Source organism: Rhamphochromis sp. 'chilingali' (genome assembly GCF_963969265.1).
Source record: "Rhamphochromis sp. 'chilingali' genome assembly, chromosome: 9".
In the NCBI taxonomy this organism is placed as follows: Eukaryota; Metazoa; Chordata; class Actinopteri; order Cichliformes; family Cichlidae; genus Rhamphochromis; species Rhamphochromis sp. 'chilingali'.
Window position 1 is genome coordinate 36453505 of NC_137936.1, and position 22067 is coordinate 36475571.

Consider the following 22067-nt stretch of genomic DNA (forward strand, 5'->3'; position numbering starts at 1 on the left):
ATAATAATAATAATAATAATAATAATAATAATAATAATAATAATAACAACAATAACGTCATGACACAAACATCTTTTTTATGTCTTTTGGAAAAGTTTAAATTAAATGTCTGTGTATCACATATAACTGAATGTATTCACACACATTTATTCACACATACAGTTTTACACCTGCAACTACTGACCAGATGCCTAAAACATGCTCTACTCAGCTCATTTTGGCTGTTTGGAGCGCTTCACTTCCTTTTCACAAACAAAAACTCTTCTCTGGAGTGTCAGTGAAACCATCATGAAGCTTACCTTTGGACCAGCCAGACCATCTTGACCAGGGAAACCACGGTTACCGGGAGCTCCCTAAATGGAAAACACAAAATTAGATTTAATCTTTATTTAAACAGCAATATCCCAATCTCACAGTGGGCCTTAAATGGGCTGCAAAGTTTTACCCAACGAATACACACCCATCCATCACAGAGTAAGCAATAACAGTAAGTTAGGTGTAGGAAAACCCTGACACTGTGATATTCTGTGATATATTTAATATTACTTTCCCAAGAGTTCCCGAGCAGCATGTTTTAAAGAACTGGAAAAAGAAAGCATGCTGTGCACTTACTCTCTCTCCAGGGGGTCCCAGTGGTCCAGCAGAACCAGGCTCACCTCTGGGCCCTCTCTTGCCTTCTTCTCCTAGTGGGCCATTTGGTCCCTGAAGACCAGGTGGTCCCTGATGAATAACAGACAAGGTTAGTACAAAACTGGAAAAAAATATGTTGTACTTTTACATATTAAAGTAATACGTTTTGTTAGGTTTGCGTTCCTAAACTATGTGGAAATGTGTACTAGGTCTGTCAGATGACATAGTCTGAAGTGTTTGTACTGTATCAATGAATTCTGTTTTGCTGATGAACCGATCAGGGTATACAGACACAAGTCGAAGGAAACAAAACTCACAATTTCTCCTTTGGGTCCAGCCTCTCCCTTGAACCCTGGGATACCTGGGTCTCCCTAAACAGAGAGACAGAGAGAGAAACAATGCATGAGTTATTATGCTTTTAAGATCTGCTTTAATTATTTGGGATATGAAATGGACAACAAACATCAAGTGGTCAATTAAACTGCAAATACATTCAGATATATAAATAGATTAAAAGTAATATAACTCCAATGAAGGGGGCATCCTGTCTGTTATGAATGATTCACTCAGTACATACAGATGTTCCCTTTGGACCAAGAGGTCCAGTGGCTCCCTGAGGCCCGGGAGGCCCACGAGGTCCAGGGAAACCAGGAGCACCAGCGATGCCAGGAGCACCCTATAAAAAAGAGACAGAGAGAGGTCTGAAGTCAGTCAGCTGACTGATCACTGAATCAGAAGTATTTCATCTCAGCTTTTAAAGCTGGAATAGAAAGCTCAACATCATTCACTGCTTAATCGGTCAGATTCAATAAGAGATCACTGTAAATGTTCTGTATAGGATGCAAATATTATTAGATGCAGTAAAGTAACTCTGAAGTTGCAAGAAAAAAATTACCTGCATGTCTAAATATGAAAACGTTAAGTGAGAAGGTTGCACTTTGAAATACAGAAAAGGTAAAAATGCTAAACTTACAGCAGATCCTTTCGCTCCAGGGATGCCATCAGTACCGGGATTACCCTGCAAAAAAAATAGCCTTTAATCAAATCCTATTAATTTAAAATGTCAGGTGATGTTGATGGAAGGGTTCAGGGGCTCATCTGACAGGATGGTGTGGGTGGGTCTACCAACAGTCTGTCCAAACAATGTTAAACTACAGCAAAAAGCTGCTTTTCCACAGCACAGTTCTCTCTGCTCACTAAAGAGAGTCTGACAAGTTTCTGAGAAAAACATGTAATAAAGAAACTGAGCTGCACTTTTCACAAAAAAAAGAAAGTGGTATGAACTGACAGATTTAGATAAAGAGATCTAGCATCACTTACAGAAGCGCCAGAGGGTCCAGAAGATCCAGGAGTACCAGACTCTCCACGAGGTCCCTGAGCACCCTCAGGTCCACGAGCACCAGTAGGTCCGGCTTCTCCCTGATCCACAACACAGAGGACAGATGAGTAATGTGTAAGCAGAGTACACAGAGTAACTGAAAAAGACTTCCAGATGGGCTTTTAATAAACAAATGTAAATAGAATTGAAAAGAAGAGTGATTAAAAAAATAGTTTAATTTAATTGATTTATGTAATAACGTCATATGTCTTTTAATAATAATAATAATAATAATAATAATAATAATAATGGATTGCATTTTTACAGCACCTTTCGAGACCCTCGAACCGGCAACCTTCTGATTACAAGACAAACTGCCAACTCTTGAGCCACGATCGCCCTTTTAATATGCATTATGGGATTTATAGGTTTCTTGGTAGTGAAATATAAATACTAGTGCTTGTAATTATAAAAAAATGGTATTGATTTAGGATAAAAGTAGATGCAAAATGATGCTGCAGACGTGGCTCTTTCTTATTGCAAACTTTATTTAAAAAACAGGAAGTAGATTTAAACTCTTTATGAACTTCTTACATTATGAATATCTTCTATTAAAATACTCAGTGCCCATTGCAATGTAGAAGTGCTTAAACCTGATCTTTCTCATCACCAGCAGGGGGCAACATCTCTAGTTACAGAAAAAACAAGTCTGATTGTGTGGACATTTATTTTAAAACAGCCCAGAGGATCACTTCTCCTGCTGTATCCTCTCAGTAATCATTTTCCTGAAGAGTTTAAGGGCTCAAATGTTTATTCCAACTCTTACTGAAAACAGCACTGTGTTTATTTAGCAAATTGTGGTTCCATTTATAGCAAAATAGATAAAACAGCAGGGCATCAACTTGGTTGGAGCCAAAGTGTAATTGTTATACACCTACATGGTGACAGTTAAAACGCTGAGCTTGAGCCCTAAAGACAGAACCTGTGTGAAGTCTTGGTGGCTAATGCCATCTTTTATATACAGTTTGTGGGTCGTGGGAGCAGTTTGCCTTCAGAGCGTTCTGCCAGAAGGCTTTCTTCTCATCTTAACTTTTCTCCTGTTGCCATCTTACTTCCCTTGGTATGTCTGTTTTTTTTCTATGTTTAATATATCTCTAATATTCATATTGTTTATTGCTTTTGGAAGCTTTTAATATCTGGCTAGGAGGACTCTTTATCCAACAGCATAAAAGGCCTCGAGGTGACAGTTGTTGTGATTTGGAGCAACAGCATTTAAATAAAATCGAGGAGTAAGGATTAGATGTAGGAGGAGAAGATTTTTCAAGGTTTTGTGCTTCAGTATTAAAAAGCCTAACTCAATATTCTGAGCTCCCACCTCCTGCGGACGAAAGCCAGAGATTTTACCACAGTGGCAGTGTGCAACTTCATGCTGATGCATGAAATGTGTTTGTCATTCTTGCTGCGTTGCAGGCTTTTCACATGCAGTAGTAACTATAACCTCACATAGGTCAAAGGTATGTGCAAAAACATTGATGTTACAGCCTTTTGTAAATGCCAATAATTTACTGTCTCTAAAGATGAAGACAAAATGAGACCTCTGCCAAATTTGTAGTTTTTAAATTTGCTTTTAGTGGGGGAAAAAATCTCAGTATGTTAGAGCCAGTAACTCAGTCGCTGTTGGATAATAGAATTCATCTGCAGCAGGAGCTGAAGAAAAACTGTCCATCTCACATTTGTTTATTTCACAACGATAGTTTCTTTAGTTTTTGCAGTCAAGGTTCATATGTGTATGTTGCTTCTGTCTTATTAGCTTTTTTTGTGCCAGGACTGAAAGGACTTAAATGAGGCAACATCTCATCAACACATTTAAGAAGTTTAGGTTCCTGAAGGCATCGAAGGCATGAAACATAAACATACATAAAGCCATTCAGACTTTTCTGCAGATAAACACAAAACTATACTGTGCGTGTTTTTGAATATAACATGATGAAATTTCCAAACACACCCCTTCCCTCGTTTTGAGCCTAGCTTGCCTTCGCTATTTCAAGGAAACACTCCTGAATTTTCTAAAGAGACGCTCCATTTGCAATTCCTATGAGATTTCTTAAACAATCAAGGGGCTTGAAGAAGAAAGCAAACCACCAGCACAGGTCCCTTGAGCACAGATCTGAGCCTGTTTGCCATGGAGGAGAAATAAATCAGATTCAAACCAGAGACACAAAAGAAGAAAAAAGACAGTAAGGGGAGTGAGAGAGGGAAAATAACACTTTAAACCCCCCCCTCCTCCCCAATTTTCCACACAGATGGAGGTTTAAAGCACTTTTCAGTGCAGCACAGGCATCTCCAATTTCACTGAAGCATTTCATCTTGTCCCCACAAAATCCTCCCTGAGCTGGGTACTGACATTTTCTGAGATAATAACTTTTTTCCTCATATAAAGAAAATCTTCCTAAAACTATATTCACTTTAACTTTATTTTCGTGCAGAAAAATCCTAAATAAGTGATTCAAGTTTTTCTGGCAGTGTTCTGACAGAAAGAAAGAAGGCAAACAGTGCAAAAGAGAATAACCAGCACAAAGGTGAATATGAAGAGGTGCTGAGAGCTTCATTTAGATAAACATGTGACTTACTTTTGCACCGGGCGAGCCAGGGAAGCCTGGAGCTCCGGAAGGTCCAACGGGGCCCTACAGAGAGAAAATAGCCTGTCAGTTTGGCTATTAATCACTGACACATCCAGGTGTGAAAGATCAGATACTATCATATTGTGGAGATGTGCATGTAGAGAAACACAGCTCTGACTTCATGTACAGTATTTCCTACCAGATCTCAATGCAAATGTGGACAAAATAAAAGGAAACTACATGACATCTAAGAGGACACTTACAGGTGGACCAGCAGGACCGGTCAGGCCATCATTTCCACGAGCTCCCTGAATAAAGTGAACAGTGCATTATGAGGACAAGTCAGGAAAAAACACAGCTGGATAAATGATTTCTTATAATCAACAAATAACGCGACACAGTGTTTAAAGGTTAATGCAATTATCGCCATAACTGCCTAAAAGAAGCACCTGATAAATGCTCTAAATTTACTTCTTTACTGCTAAACAAAGAGAAGGGGTGACAATCCAACCATCTGTTATAAATTATATTAAGTTTTGTTTCCAACACCACAGTTTAGAGAGAAACATGGCACCTACAGCAGCTCCACTGGCTCCAGGACGTCCTCTCTCACCAGGCAAACCACGAGGTCCCTGTGAGGGAAAAGAAGAGGAGAAGTTCTCACCATTACCATCATTTACCAAATGTGTGTGTGTATACCTGTTTAGACATCTTTGTGGGGACCAAAAATTGGAATGTTACTATACTTGTGGGGACCAACAGGTTATGGTTAATTTTAGTCTGAGGGTTAGGGTTAGGCATTCATTTTTGATGGTTAGGGTAAATGGCTAGGGAAAGCATTATGTCAATTAAATGTCCTCACGAAGATATAAAAACCTGTGTGTGTGTGTGTGTGTGTGTGTGTGTGTGTGTGTGTGTAATGCCCACAACTCATACCATTGGTCCCGGAGCGCCGCTCTCTCCAGGAGAACCAGATTCACCCTGAACAGAGGATTTAACTGTTATTATGGTTCAGCAACTTGGGGGATTAAACAAGTGTCAAGCTGTGGGTCTGTCAGAAAAATCACTACATCTCACCTTAGCACCAACAGCTCCAGTCTCTCCCTTTGCACCGTCACGCCCTGGATAACCCTAAAAGACAGAGACGTCAGGTTACATGACATATAAACACCCGCCTGTTTATGCTGGAATTTCTAGGACAACAAACACACTCACTCTGTGCCCCTTGATGCCAGGCAGACCAGGAGTTCCCGGGAATCCACGAGCTCCCTGTGGCATGAAAGGAAAAGATGTAGACCAACATAAACAGAGGGAATCAACATGAAGCTAAGAGTATAAAGGAAATTACTTTCTCCACAAATACAAAGAGTCCAGTTTAGCAAACAAAGAGAACGAGAAATATTAAAATTCTTTCTTAATTTACAGATTTAAATAAGTTTGCATTTAAATGCATTAATAGTTCATCATCTAACTGGAATCAGCACCAGCTGACTGGAGTAACTCACCTGAGGTCCCGAAGGTCCACGCTCACCTGATTTTCCAGGTTTGCCAGCTTCACCCTAAAACAGAAAACAAAGACAGAGACAGTGAAGTGAAAACCAAAGTAAACCTGCATTTGAAGTTGTTATTTTGTGCAATTCTTCCTTACATATAAAAAACGTCTGTGTATTTTTTGTCTACTTGTATGTAGTTGAATAGACTAAAGAGCACCCTAGTGGACACAGCGTGTAATGTCACATTTGCTGCCATCATGTGGCTAAAAGGAGGAATTACTTTTTTTTTTTATGTCTGTGGTCCAAATGCTGTTTGAAGATTCTTCTGAAGATTGAATTCACAGCATACTTTGAGCCTCTACTTTGAGAAGGATTTGCGGAACACTTCAGTCAGCTGCAGAGCTGTTACAGCTAAAGGAGTAACAGCTAGTAACACCGCAAAAAACTAACTGAGTCCAAACTTCTATACAAAACAAGGATTTGCTCATATAAAACAGCATCACAGACAACATTCATCTGTTTATGTGGAGAATGCATCAGGACTCAGACTGGGAAGTCCTGCTGCTGAAATCACATGAGTGCACTTTTCTACTCTGAGCACTCACGCACTTTATACAACTAATTCATTCACCCGAGCCCTTTTTCTAAACTGTTTAGTGCTTACTGTCTAACATTCACACTCTGATGAATGCGTCAGAGAGCAACATGGGGTGAGTATCTTGCCCAAGGATATTTGGCATGCAGACTGGTGAAGATTGAACCGCCAACCTTCCGGTTAGTAGCTGACCTGCTCTACCACCTGAGCTACAGCCACCTCACCTTTGCCAACCTGGCGAAGAGGTGAGGCATTTCATTTTAGTTGCAATGGTCACACTTACATCATCTCCAGGTTTTCCAGAAGGTCCAGGGGGGCCACGGGGTCCCATGGGTCCCTGTTAGAAACAGAAAAAATGAGCACAGGTGAGAAACTGTGAGAATCAACAGAGGGCAACATTACACACTTTACGTTTTAATTCATAGGAACTGGTATTCATAGCTGGTGTCTGTTTCCTGACAATCAGCTCTGTTTTCACAGTTTAAGTGCTACACTCACTGATGCAAGCCGCCAATATTGTTTACTTATGCAAAAAAAGATAATGAACGCCTTAATTTAGAAAGGACACCATACTGTGTTAATCTGAAATGGGAATTGCTTTTGCTGATTGTATAAGTTACGTAATAATATTAATAATTATAAATAAAAGTATTCTGTGTCTCAGTAAGAAGGGTTTTGTAGGTCTTTACAGGCTTTCTTTCTCTCCTCCCTGGGTTGTTGTCTCATGACTAAGCAGCTGCACAAAAAGTACAGCTTTGGTGAAGGACATAGAACAGAAGTGCTGATTATTAATCTATCGATGTACTGGCCTCCTCTTTGATCTGTGATTTTCCATGACTGGACTTTACACTTGGCCAACATTTTCACCCCTCTACAACTGTCAAGTTAGTTTCTGGGAGGAAGTTTGATTTTAATCACTCCTAACGATGCACTGGCACATTTTTAAAAGGGAAAGGCATCTCCGAGACGTTCTGTCTGCATATCTAGACTCCACATGAGCAGATTAACACAGCAGTGGGGAGACCTTGCATTGTCTACCTGCTGAGAGAATAGTGCTGGGTACAGGAAGGGGTTGGTGGTGTGGTTTCAGTGAACTTTGGGGGAATGAGGAGAAAAAATTAAAAAACTTAGAGAAGCAAATGTAGGAATAGAAAATAAAAACTGATTGGAAGAGATGCAATCTCCTCTCCAAGATGAGTTTATGGAGATAATGAATTGTAAAAATAAATATGTGAGGAAAGGAATGATTGCAAGGATAATGGAAGAATCAGATTTGACCTTTTTATTCAAAATATGTGTGTAGTAAGGTGGAGACAGATATTAATGTCAATATCTCAAGGTCTATATATTTCATAATTTCCATATTGCCACAGTTGGCAAAACTAACAGACTGTGAAATGCAACACAGGTATGTACAGTAAGCCACAGCCAAACTACCTAAAATAAAAAAAAGTGTTTAAACACACTTATTCTGGACAATTGGACCTCTCTGGGTTTTTATTTTTTTTATTCTTGGGTTGTTCTTGTGCCCATTTTCATACATGTTGTACCAAAATGATTATTTTTTAAAAATTTCAAGCTTTTTTATGGTTGAAATACCCCCTTAAAAATAATCAGTCACAAGAAAGCAGCTCAAGTCAAGCAGCCATGAGAAATTAAAAAAACAAAAAGAAAAAAAGAAATAAGAGCAGAGGCTTAGGGGTTTAGAGGGGACATGCAAAACCTCAGGAGGGTGGGATACTTACTGAATGTCCAGGCTCTCCAGCTTCTCCAGGATTACCTTGGAAACCTTGTGGACCCTGGGATGTGAAAAGAAGAGAGAGTCAAACTGTGAAACATTTTTTATACACTGACAAAGAAGATATTAATAAATGTCTGCTAATCTAACTACATCTTCAAAGAGGTATTGATTAAAGGGAATCTATTATGCCAGTTCCTAGCTGCATAATTTCTTTCTTGGACTCTGCAGGCTTTGTGCCATTGTCAAGCTTTGGTTTGGTCAAGGAGATAGGCCACCTTCTGTCTAAAACAGGCCATTTGAGTCCCTCTCCTTTCAAGTCCACCATCCCTTTAAGCCAGATTTCTTCTGATGAATTGCCCCTTGGACACAAAAGAACAGCAATGACATTTCAGTACTCACAGTTGGAGCTATGAGCCTGAAGTGGCCATTTTTAACTGCCTATCACAGGGAGCTGGAGCCTATATCCTCTTTTATTGTCATCACACAGAGCCAAGGGTGGAGAAACTTGCTGGGATACAGAGAAGTTTGAAATCAGGCTGAATTTTACGCTCATATAGAATACTTGCACATATGCCAACTGCAATATTTGAAATACAAGTATCCTTCGTTGTAATGACGTGTATACGATAGAAGATAATCCACATTTGATCCCTTATGGCATCCGTGTGTCTGTTTTTCTAAATTAAAAGCTTCTAAGATTCAAAAATATACCATAACTTTAGAAAAGGAAGTCCTATCTAAAAGCAGACCAAAGTTGTTTAAGGTGGAATTGCATTTCTGCAAATGGGGGCTTTGGGCGATAAAATGATCAAGTTGAGGCAAGTCAGGTGGCACTGCCTTCAACTCAGCAGCTTCTGGATTCTTTGAGTAAGGGCTGCAGGTGGAGCTGGGTTACAGGCAGGGGTAGAACAAGGCAGGGCATTTGCGTGTGGTGGGGGGTGTAAGGTAAATTGTCAGGTGTTCTATGGTATGTCTGGGTCGTGGCACAGGAAAAAGCCCCGGAGCCTTCAGGGAGATGAAAGTATTCTTTACTTGCCATCTTCCTCCAGAGGAGAGCCGGAGCAGACGCTCGTGGTTGAAGCAGGGCTCAGTATAAACAGTCATTACTTAAAGCCTGTTGTATGCACTTATTCCTGAGGTTTGCACGAGTAGTGGCCATTTTAAGGTCAATATTGTTATTAAATACATTAAAGGAGCAGACAATGTAGCATATGCACATTACACATCACATTACAATTATGAGATTTTGCCATGTGTACCCTGTCTGTGACCAACCACAGGATCCTGTCTACAGGTGTGCCCTGTTTTGTGCTGTTTTTGGGAGTACAGGAGGTACTTACAGGTGATCCAGTTGGCCCAGGTGGTCCTCTAGGTCCCATGGGGCCCTGAGAAGAAGACAAGACAACACACAAGCAGCATGAAGATAATGGCAGATAAATCCACCCGTCCATGTTACACACATTTGAAAATACATAAACACGCAAATTACACAACAGCACAGTTAACTTTTTACAGTTTGCATTACTGGTAAAATTTGTTAAGTGGTCATTTTATCCACGCGAATTCACTGAGAAGCTATAAAAACACATCACCTGCTTTGCCTCAAAGCTACATAATACTCAGCAGCTCTCCTGTCAAAACCATAAATCATTTGAAATTCCTCCCGGGATCAGATTTTCTCTTCACTTCTTTCATCCTTCTACTTTCCTCAGTTAATTTTTCCACTCACTGTGTGTTTCTGTGGTTCAAAGGTCATAAGCTGAAGGGTTGCATTTTTAAGAGAGGAGGCTGAACTCTGCATGGCTTCTTGCATGACTCACTGTTGGTTATAGTGAAAATCTTCATCTTAGATAAGTGAGATTTCAGGCACCGGCTAAGCGGAAGAGTCTTAAACTAAATTGAACTAAATTATCTCCGACTGCTCTGCAACTGCGTCTCGTCGGAGTTGCCAAACTAATTCTGTAACAGTTTTGAGACAAATCCTTGTGCTTTTTTTTTTCAGTTCAAGGGAGTGAGCTGAGAGCTTTCAAGACCCCGAGTTCTTCTTATTAAAAAAAAGTTTGACTTCCGATGACTTTTGACAGCTGCTTGCTTGGATAGAAACATATTCCTTTCAGTAGTGTGGCTCTTATGAAGCCTCATACAAAAATCAGGGCTTGCAGCCAAAGAAAATGTCACAGCCGGGCACAGTGGTCCTCAGAATCAAATGAAAGTCACCTTTCAGTGGGTGTGGGAAGCCCTCACCACACTGGGGAGAAACGTATCAATGGGGCTTTATATCTGCAGAATGTTTGCAAGTGTGTTTGAGGGGCACACATATGTTTGTGTGTGTGCGTGCATTTCAGTAGCAGCATTGTTTAAATAGCTATGTAAGGCCAGGATATGAGCTGGGGTATTTACAGGTATATAAGAGGGTTTTAAGCTTTACTTGTGATTTAACATCAGTCCAGTTTGCTCTTCCACTGCTCTCTCCAACAGCAAGCTGGCATAAGCCAAAGTAAACGTAGACTTCCTTCAATAAGGCTCAGTGTTGTGGTGAGCTCTCAGACAGACATACGGTAGGACAGTCAGTAGGAGTTAAGCCACACACACACACACACACTCTGACGCTAGCTGAGGGGATGTGATCGCCTTCAGTCCCCCTACCCTCAGAGCGTCTCAAACCACTGCTGGGCTGAGAGACAGCCAAGCCTCTCTGTGGCTCTTTAAACCAAAATAGCTCCCAGTATGCTCCTCACTCCATCACGGGCATGCTGCCATGCCAGCAGGAGCGGTTTTTCATGAGCTTGAAATATAATGAAGATCAATGGCTGCTTCCTTGGTTTATAAAATTACCCCTCTGTACTCCATGTGAGGTGTTTATTTTCCATTGTGACCCAGAACTTTGCAGCTTCTTTCCTCCAGCAGCAGGAAAAACGTGCCTTTTATCTCTTGGTTTCATCCATAAACCAACAACAAAGAAGGAAAAGACAAAAAGGGAACACTGAGTGAAGTCTTCATTGTTTCTTCCCATCCCAGACTTTAAATCCTGCTTTGGAAACTACTCTCCTAAAGGAGAATGATGATGTTTCCATCTCACAGTTTTCACGTTTGATGACCAGGTGATGCTTCTCTAGTTCATGGAAAGAAGTTGTTTATGTCCCCCCAGAGCAGTTAAAGAGCAGGATGGGGATGCAGAGCAGATGCGGGCTGATGCAGATCTCTAACCCAGGTCTTCATGTGGATAGACTCAAAGCGCTTTGTTTTTGAAAACTTCATAACTTTAGCCTCAGTGCAGATGAAATCAGGCGGTGATAAAAACAACACAGGAGTGGCAGCAGCTCTCATCATCACTTGCTCACCATTGGTCCTTGCATCACACCCATTTGTGCGCCGCCGGCCTTCTCGTCAAAACCACCAGCCATCTGAGCAGCAAAGTTCTGGAGGAGGCAAAACAAAGGACATATTTAGGATTTTTATAATAAACAAAAATGGTTTGTGGTTTATTATGTTTGTGAAATCTCAGGGAAATAAAAGTATAAATCTGGGTAAAGTATTTGACTGGAACAGAGCGAATAGATGACTTAATTTCAACACTTGCAAAGCATGTTCATGTGTCATGCATCACTGCATGATGCTGCATCGTTTTGGCTGGAGAGAGAATCAGCTTTTGACCTTCTTTTTGTCAGTAGTAGAGCTTAGCATGTGAATTCTGATGCAGACAGAGGAGAGACAGAGGGCATGTGAACCGTTCTCACAAAGACTCTCTTTCTTTTTAACTCCACCCCCCCAAAAAGCACTTCTTCCCTTCCCCTTCTTACGTCTATCATACTACCTCCACCACCCTCAGTCACCCTCCTTTCTTTTCTGCTACAAAGAATGAGAGGCATTCGATCTATTCTTTCCCTCTGCATCCCCTCACTGTTGTCTTTCTGCCTCCTCCCAACACCAGCAGTTTCCCACATCTTTTGTACTCTTGGATTCTTTCTTTGCTCCATTTCACCCCTCTCTCTAGTTATTCCAAGCAGCCAAAGTGAACCCATTCTTGGCCTTGAATCAGTATTCAACCTGTCAGCTCCCATGTCTGGAGTGAATGCTAGCCTATCGCCCTTACTAGACATGCGATACTCACTCCACCAAGGCCAGGGGGTCCATTAGGTCCTGGAGGTCCAGGGGGGCCAGGGTTTCCGGGGGTGCCAGGCTCGCCATCTCTGCCACGGGGGCCAGGACCTCCCTTAAATATAAATATAAAATTCAGATGAATTGAAAATCTCGTGTTTCACAAAATGCCCCACAAATCATTTTGTCAAATCTCAAAAAAATCAAATCGAGAAGCATTTGCAACAGATCAGCTCATAAATTCACTCACTAACTTCTTTCCCTCTATTCAAATATTATATGTTTCTATATCTGCAGCTGTGTTGAACTGCATTAATGCTTCTCACAACTGAGAAGACACAATTCAAGTACCAAAACAAATAGGAATATCATCTTATTAAGTAATAATCTTCCCATTTTGTTGCAAACGTAAGAGAGAATAAAACATGTGTAAGAACATGAAAGTGTTACATAACATATTTTAATTTAGCATTCATTAATTCCAACCTGTGGCCAACATTTGAGCTTGTGTGCACTCTGAATAAATGATTACACATTTACTCAGGTGATGATTTTCCTGGCCAAATTGGACTACCTGCATTCCTCTGTGCATGCAGTGACAAATTACCCTGCAAGGGAATCTCAAACAAAGAACCCGAGTACCTAAAAAACCCCCATGATTCTTCACAGTGGTTAGCCAAAGCTCGATCCGTCCTGCGCTTAAATCTGCATAAACAAGACGACTACATGGCATAAACTCCTCGCCTGCGGCCATTAGCACATCCGAGTGATGTTACATTATTGAGATGATCAAAGCCTTGCAAATGTGGTGGTGCTGATTTCCCACACTGACTGACTATGGGCCCTCTGAGAGCAGCAGAGGTTTACATTATGAGTCTCCGACAGCCTCACATCTGTTAAACACCCCAAACCTCAGCAGACCACACAGCCTAATGGAAATGACAGATGACTAGTTAGGCTGAGTCGCTCAGTGAAAGGCTACCATTCTGCAAACCTGCAACCTATAACAGATCCCTCAGCCCACTGCCCGAGACCTAAAGCTCCGATTCAATGACACATACTGTACTTCTTAGCTGGGCAGGGTTTGAGTTTCCTTTTTTTAAAAGTAGAAAATCAAGAGTCATTGAATTTTTTTTCTTATATTTTACACGTTACACTGACCTTCTCTCCTTTATCTCCTCTTGGTCCTCGGGGTCCTTGCTCTCCTGGTGGTCCCTGGGTGAACAGGAGATGGTGAAATAACTTCAGGCATAATCTCAAAACTTGTGTGTTGAATAACAGCTGAAGCCTTTTAACTCTACTACTGTTATATCAGATCAGTTTCCATTTCCAGTCACTGCTCTGCCAATTAAATGTAAAACCTATATAATTACTCTAAACACGTTCAGATACTACGCAGTGTCTGTAAAAGTGCTCAAAGGGGAATAATTATGAGAAAATGAGGAAATAGGTGCATACCGTTGGGCCAGATGGTCCTCTTGGTCCTATAACCTGGATAAGACAAGGACAGAAGAAACAAACTGATAAGAATCAGCTGGTCTTGAATAAAACACATTTTTTAATCTCTGGGCCTAAAACAAAACTTGACATTTTCCAGATATAGTTGCACAAGAGAGGTTTTGGGAAAAATGATCTGTCTCCCATCAGAGGAGACTTGTTAACTGCTAATCTCTTCGGGCAAAGCGTTAGAAGAAACATACAATAAACAATGCCTTTGTATTTCCTGCCATGAGCTTGTATTGCCTCAGTGGGGTAAAGCATTTCCAGGTGCAGCACCGCAGCAGCAGCAGCAGCAGCAGCAGCAGCAGGGAGCTCACTTTCTGTCCCTCCTGCGCTCTGCTGGCCTGTGAGGATCTTTATGGGGAATGTATGGAGCCATTATTGTGCTTGGCTGTCTTCTTGATGAGCGGCTTGGCAGAAGCGCTTCCCTTCTCTCTAACACTCTCAGTCTTATATAAACTGGTGGTGTTGGTTGTGTTTTGAGTTCATGCACGAAAACTTTTGATAGTTTCAGCTTAATGTGACATTATGATTTTATAAACAGAGCAACTTAAAACATTTTAAAATAGATGAATTTACTTACGCATTAATACACCAGTTATACTAATAATGGATAAAACAGTGGGGATTTCTGGCCTTCTGCTTGTGTGTGTGATGTATTATCTTTACTGCTGGTTTTACTAGTAGTTCAGTTACCAGTAAAGTACCTGAACACTTCTCCACTGCAGGCTCGCGGCGAGTTTTGAGTGTGTCTTGTGAGTTTAAAAGAAATCTCTGTCACTTCAGGGTTTACGGTTCTAACATAGTTAACAAACAAGCTTTTCCAAATGACAACACAGATATGCTGCATGTTATGAGTGTGGCATCAACTTACATCCGTAATGTCTCCGGGTTCGCCTTTCTGGCCCTGAGATAAGAAAAAGGTAAGAACACAACAGCAAATAAGATCGGCTCTATTAGTAGCTGAGAGTTTGATTATTTTCAAACATCTCTCAGTTCCTGTTTTTTTCTCAACCACACTCTGAAAAACAGCTCATAAGAGCCCATCTGATGAAAGCTTTTGATGGAATTTGCAGTTTTATCGGGAAATTGGTCACAGCAAAATGTTCAAAGTGAGTATCCCCCGCAGCGCCAGTGCACGTGTAAATATTGCACGCAGTGTGAACAGGAAATAGCTATTAAACATCTGCCAAAGCTCATTCATATCAAAGCCTCATCTCAATCCTTAAACTACAGGGCCCTCATGCAGCCCTGATATAAGTCTGCAGTGTTGGGAAGGTTACTTTTAAATGTATTCCACTACAGATTAAAGATTACATGCCCCAAAATGTCTTTTGTAACGTATTCCGTTACGTTACTCAATGAGAGTAACGTATTCTGAATACTTTGGATTACTTAATATATCATCATGATTTTTACAACTACATGAATGTACTATTGCGGTGTGATTTATTACTATTACTGAAGGTTACTTGCCATAGCAATACCGACTAGATTTTTAAATCTTAATATAAATGAATAACAGTAGGTGGAAACTAGGTAAGGCTGAACTTTTTGCAGCGATCTCATAGAAAACTATTCCGCGTGTATATAAAACAGGTCCGCGGCTCCGAACCGTAGTAAAGGGACCTCTGGCTAATATGTCAGCTCCCGTTTCTGCTCGGTGACAGCTCGTACTTTCTGACTTTTTCTCTCTCCCTCACTCACAGACACATAACAGGTATGCACTAGTCCATTCTCCCTGCAGCACGGACTACACTGCCCATGAGGCTCCATTCTTTACGGCTATGCCTGTAACACTCTGCCTATTGCCTTCATATTAAATCATTTTTGTGAATAATTTTTTAAAATATTTCTTCACGTCATTATGCGGGCCGCAAGTAGAGGTGACATGGGCCGCGAGATTGAGACTCAGGCATTAGAGCCTCTTAATGCGTGTTTTGTTTGGGTTTCCACCAGCGTGGAAAGCAAAAACAAAGAGAGCAGAGCCTTATGAAACAGGAAAATACCGCCGTCTAATCCATTCATTTCAACAAAGTAACTGTATTCTGAATACCACCTCTTTAAACGGTAATTGTAACGGAATACAGTTACTCATATTTTGTATTTTAAATACATGTATTCAGTTACTCCCCAACACTGTAAGTCTGGGACAGATATGGCTATTATTGCTGGGAGAGGTTGATATTAAACACACGCACACACACACATGCATAACGATTGCATACACAGACAAATACATATGCAGCATTTAAACATGTACAGTGTCTCACCTTAGCACCAGGTATTCCTGTTATGTGTGGAGCAGGAGAGAGGGAGAAAACAGATCATAGTTAGTGAACAAACTATGTTGGCCTTGCAGTACGTCCTGGAAGGAGAAAGGCTATTAATACCGGGAATCAATTTTATGTTCTTGAATTAAACTGCTCCAAAGACCACCTCCAAATCATATTTTCATCACACAAAGAGCCCATCAGGACTGTAAACAAGTGTTGGTTGCATCGCCATCTCGCATTAAGAGCTCAAAGCAAAAGCAAACCAGCTGCAGAGTGAGGGTAAGAGTAGAGAGCAAAGGAGCTGGAGTAGACTGCAAAATGGTATTTCTACTGAAACGTTAAACCTTCTGTGCCGTGGGCAAAGGCAGGAACTCTGTTGATTTCACAGTATTTTAAGCTCATTGTTCCTTTTTTTGCAACTCAAAGAAGTTAAACTATGATGATCAGTAAAGCCAAAGCAGCAGGTTTGGTTAAAAATGAAAAATGTAAATAAGTATTGTTTTAAACACTTTGACACAAGAGTGCATAGGATTCTTAAATATCAATAAAAGCATCAAAATGACATTTTTGTCAAGTTGTAACAGTTTTTTCTGCAACACTCTTGTTGAAGATGACATTTATCTTTAGAATTTTGATATACATACACTAATATGTTAATATATACATATACATGTACATATATCAGGAACTATCAGATCAAATAAAAGTCAGTACAGATCTGACAGATGCATAATGCTGTTTGACACAGTCAGATAGTGGGTAGTCTGAATATATTTCAGTTTTTATTAGCTCTGTTTTTATGTGATTACAAGCTTAAATTCAAAATTCAGCAGTTTTGCCTTCAAAATAAGAATAAGTATATTATAAAGCATTTTAATCCAGAAGCATGCAATGAAAACAGTGACACATGCACTGACACAGTGACTTCACTCAAGCTGACCTTATTTATATTTCCAAATGTGACCCATACAGTTTGTATATCTGCAGCAATGGCATTTTCAAATGTGGTGAATAGATCCTTCTAATAGTCTGAACTCTCAGTACGCAGTCACTGTGTTTTCTTGCCATCAGATCTGCAGAAATCCACAGAGAGGATATAGAGTAGAAATGTGAAGCCGTGTCTGCTTGACTGAGGTATTTCCTTAATGACTCCCACATGTTTTCATGATACTGAGAGAGTATTCAAACAAGATGGGGCCAAGGTGAGCCAGCTATGGAAAAATTACGGCGAGGTAGCGTTTCAGTGAAGTCCTGTCAGATGTGTCACTGTTGTTGTTTATTTCTCATCATTTGTTTGCTTTGGGGTTCGAAAACTGTATTTAAATCAAAGGCTGTCACACAGTAGATGTCCAAATAGAACATTAGAGTGAACATCATGTTAAACAGCAGCTACCTGACCTTTGATTAATACCAAATTTAGGCGATGTGGCGTTTTCTCCCCCAAATAAACAATATGATCCTGAGCAGTAATTTATTTATGTGAGATGTGAGATAAATAAATTACAACCAGAGGTTGGAGGCTGGTCAGCAGCGCAGATGGGGCAACACTCTCCAAATGGGATTTCAGGTTTGGGGCAGTCTTTTAGCTCCTCGCAGACAATTTCATCACACAGGACGGTTCCAGTGTCACACACACAGATGCGACAAGGCTCTGGTTTCCACACATCCTTGTCACTATAACGCTGTCCATCTTGTACACAGCTAAACGCGTCCTCTTCTGTGTGTGAGACCATGGAAAGGGACACACAGAAGAGGTGCGGGTAGGTAGCAGTGGAAGGAAAAAACGAGAGATTATATATCAGATGCGAATAGGAGTCAGTGTCGTGTGTTTCATAACAGACAAAAACAAAACAATGTCATATTCAGCTGTGAAACATATGCTGTGATATAATGCATGCAAAATAACGCCATAAACAGCCTTTCAGTGAATGTTTTTCAACACAAGTGCAGAAAGTTAAATTAAAGTAGGGAGTGTGTAGACTATTTAACACACTATATCAGCACAGTACTCTTAAATAAAAAACATATAATTGTCAGTGACAGTTAATCTGGCAGTCCAAAACCAGACCAGATTTAGTTTATAATAATGTAAAGGGGAACAATTAATTCCTCAAAGAAAGGCATTAAAAACAAAGAAAAATGTCATTGTTCCCTGATTTATTATCATAATTATCTTTGCTAATTTTTCTCTTGTTGACTTATTAATGCCCTGAGGAACGTCTACATAAACCACAACTTCTCTGCTTCAAGTCAAGCTTTTCTTCACTTGACCGAGAAATGCAACCTCTCAAGTAGCCACAAGGTGGCAGTTTAGCCTCGCAGAATTACAGACAAGCAATGCAAGACCTGCAGGAAACCCCCAGTAGCTTTACAGGAGCTGGAGGCCATGTGTAGGAATTCCTCAACAAGTTAAGTACAGGACAATTAGAGCTGGAGACACCCTACTGTACTGCAAAAGAGGCAAAGTTTGCACTGAGTTAATGAAAACGTTTGGATTATTTTCTCAGGCCACATTCTGGTGAAGGGCGCAAGAGAACGTGCTGGAGGCGGTTCACTTCTGAATACAGCTGCTGTATGTGGTATAAATGACGCCACTGGCATCACAGTTTTACAGTAGATCCGGGTAATCAGAAACGTGTTCGTTTTCCAGCCTGGCAGCCAAACACCTGCTTGAAAATAAAAAATGGAGTCACAGAAACTGCGGCCAGGTGATGAAAAGAAAGGCCCCAGGGTGCGCACTGCTGAGAGGTGAGAGGACAAGGAGCAAATACAGTAGCTATATTTACCTTTGAGAGCTGCTTAAGTCTAAGTATCCAAACGGACCTCAGCAGCCATCAATGAGGCCTTTTTGGAAAGAAACAGTGGGCAATTCACAAAGTATTGCCTTGTATAAACACGGGGCACATTTCAATCCCCATCTGGAAACCATAGCTGCATCAGATGCCAGTTCAAACCCACCGGAGAAAAGAAAATGGCCAGCTTTCATGCACATACCTTGCGGTTTTGACATGAACTTCTACAGGCCTGGATGCACCATGAAAGGGCTGCACCTGTCCTTTCATTGGCTGTAATATGAAAGATTCTCCTGTAATGGGGTATTGTAAGATAAGGGGTCCTCTATCTACTGGAGAACTGACAGAGAGCTGGCTTTTCATCACTGGGGATAGTTTGTGAGTCTCCTCTCCCATATGCTGGCAACCATACTGTTTTCCAGGAGAGTAAAACAATGAAAATTGTAAAGTGAATCCAGGTGTACTTTGAGGACATTAGAGTCAAGCGCGTTCTTATTTATTTAGTAACTGTTTAGGTCTCAGCGCTAATTCTACCTATGTCTGATTAACTTTATGGCCTCAAGAACGGTCACTTGGTGGCCTCAAGGTTTAGAGCTCCAGTCCTCTTGCTGTGCTAGGGTCACAATAACACCTCTATACCCCGTCTCCCTAAAAAAAACAAAAAGTGCTAGGAAAGAAGGGCTCGCATTATAACCAGGAATCCAGGAACTGACATCTCTGAGAGGGTAACCTGAGACTTCCAATTGCTTTGGCATGACTATTCCCCTCTATTCTATTCTGGGAAAAAAGGCATCTTTTTTTCTCCAGCTTTCTTGAACTCAACTTGTATATTATTAAGAACACTGCACTTTCTTCACATCAGAATAATAAAGTCCCTGCTTTATATTTTTCCAGTTACCCCTCTTGCACCCTGGCTCTGTCTCTTTCTGGACTGACTGTCACAGCTTATGGGTAATCTTTTAAGCAGATGGAAAGCCTGAAATCATATGGAACATTATTTCTGGCCCCAAATCTGCTGGCATACCTTTACTCTCAGATCTCTCTTGTGGATACTAAAATCAATAATAATGATTAAGAATCCTACTCCAGTTATTAAAAAAATATAAACAGTCTGCAGGAATGAAGGACGATTTGTTCTCAACAGGGTGAGTATCGTGTCAGTAAACTAGTTATTTTGAAATATTTGATGGAGCTTTTAGTTATTAGTTCAGCTTTCTGCCCCAACAAGCCATGATTTGCCTGGATGCCCTCAGAAAGCAAAGGAATGTGAATACTTTTCACCAAAGGCCCTTGAGCCTGACCACCTTTCACTTTTTGCTCATCCCCTCCCCCTCCCCCACTATATTAAGTGAATCTGCAGCTAAAAGGAGAGTCTGCGAAGGCCCTTAAAACACCCACAGGTGTCATGCAGCTCGACTTTGAGAAAGAAGGGGGAAGGTAGCTTTTAAGGCAATGAGCTGAGTTCAAAGTAGGAATCAGAATCACATGATCTTCGGTTTTAACTTAAACTAGGACGAATAAATGCAAAAGTAAATAAGAAATAAAAAAGAAAAGCACGCTCTGAGGGTTTTTTCCCCGTTAACTTCCACCACATCTTCATCAATTCCATTCTCGCGCGCGCCCGCAAATGTGACATTCACTTACATCCTACATCTCATAGAAATTAAAACATAAACAGACGGCAGACCGAAGATCCACAGAAATCATCTTTCTGTCATCACATAAATAACCTTTCATGCACAGAAAACATCAAAGATATCAGTGACTTTTCTGTGCGTAAAAGTTCCAAAAACTTCCACACGTCACGTACTGTGCTGAAACATTATTTACAATATGATTATTCGAGTAACTCTTAGTATACTCTTTATACAAGTTGAGTTTTTTCTCATCAGAGAAATAAAACTGTCACTTACGGTCGTCTTCCACCTGACATCTCACAACGGCTAATAGACAAACTTGGCTCGCTACAAGTAGCAGTATAGTCCTGGAATCCATAAAGCTGAACATGTCTAAATATTAGACATGCAGGGCCCTTGAAGGAGAAAAAATGGTGCGAAAGGAGCGGAGGCTTCTCTCGTTATTTGGTGTTTGTGTCCCCAATTACAAAAGCCAGACCATTCGACCTTCACCCTTCCCAAAAAACCGATGGGGGAATCCAGCGGCAGGACCTGGACCTGCAGCACAAACTCAGCACCGACCGCTTCAGGCCAGACGCTGTAGTTTTATGTCCCGGTTACCTTCAATGAATCTTCGTATATTCCCAAATATCAGGCCGGCCCCTTACCCCCTGTCAGGCTGTAATCCGAGCCCAGTTTCCCTCCCATCTGTCTCTTTGGTCCCATTATTGCGCTCCCAGGCCACTCCTTTCCCCACGTGCTGAACTGAACCCAAAAAAAGCCTGAAACTTTTTCTCTCTTATTTTGGTGCCGTCCCCGCTTTCTCACCCTCCGTGTTCATAGAAAGCATAGTAACGATGTCACAACCTGTTCGTCACGCAAACTGACAGCGTTTCTATTTATTTCATCATGTAGGTTCAGTGACATGTGTGCAGTAAACGGAGGCAAAGGCGCATTAAAACCATCCAAAAATCACAATCACGCAACCATACATTAATATTTAAATATTTATGAGGGCAAGACTAAAACAAATAATAATAATAAAGGTTAAAAAAAAACTATATTGATGCATATTTTTTTTATAATTTATTAGCTACTTCCGTTTAATGGTCTCTCTCTTCATGTAAGTTATTTTACTGTTCCTGTGGTCTTAGTAAAGCTGGTAAACAATGCTTGGTACACCTGTTAACAGACTTTTAATTAGCAAGCTCTTTATTTATGACTTCATACTTCAGCAGTTTTAAGCTACAAGTCAGTGCTGACAGTCATCCAGCATCGTGGAGATTGGAGCTGAAATGTTTTAATTAGTTTTGTTTAGCTCTAGATCCTTAAATTTGAGATCTCACTGCTTTGATGCCACACAGGTATACTTACAGGAAGTGCTGCC

The 22067-nt window shown here is 40.7% G+C and overlaps 1 protein-coding gene across 2 annotated transcripts in view; it reads right to left on the minus strand.

The window, feature by feature from the left end:
- col2a1b (collagen, type II, alpha 1b) overlaps nt 1-21309 on the minus strand; it is a 48461-nt gene extending 27152 nt beyond the window's left edge. Inside the window, exons 1-24 of one of the 2 annotated variants that reach the window (XM_080891278.1) lie at nt 20978-21309; nt 17780-17989; nt 16270-16286; nt 14871-14903; nt 13955-13987; nt 13658-13711; nt 12510-12611; nt 11740-11817; nt 9739-9783; nt 8403-8456; nt 6941-6994; nt 6075-6128; nt 5785-5838; nt 5647-5700; nt 5506-5550; nt 5148-5201; nt 4833-4877; nt 4579-4632; nt 1951-2049; nt 1604-1648; nt 1208-1306; nt 948-1001; nt 613-720; nt 300-353 (exon numbers count right to left, since the gene is read on the minus strand). In XM_080891278.1, the coding sequence (XP_080747404.1) occupies nt 300-353; nt 613-720; nt 948-1001; nt 1208-1306; nt 1604-1648; nt 1951-2049; nt 4579-4632; nt 4833-4877; nt 5148-5201; nt 5506-5550; nt 5647-5700; nt 5785-5838; nt 6075-6128; nt 6941-6994; nt 8403-8456; nt 9739-9783; nt 11740-11817; nt 12510-12611; nt 13658-13711; nt 13955-13987; nt 14871-14903; nt 16270-16286; nt 17780-17989; nt 20978-21071 (1593 nt within the window). In that variant the 5' untranslated portion in view covers nt 21072-21309. The remainder of the gene's footprint in view (nt 1-299; nt 354-612; nt 721-947; nt 1002-1207; nt 1307-1603; nt 1649-1950; nt 2050-4578; nt 4633-4832; nt 4878-5147; nt 5202-5505; nt 5551-5646; nt 5701-5784; nt 5839-6074; nt 6129-6940; nt 6995-8402; nt 8457-9738; nt 9784-11739; nt 11818-12509; nt 12612-13657; nt 13712-13954; nt 13988-14870; nt 14904-16269; nt 16287-17779; nt 17990-20977) is intronic. The other variant, XM_080891279.1, reaches the window with a different exon arrangement.
- Nucleotides 21310-22067: the final 758 nt, after the last annotated feature.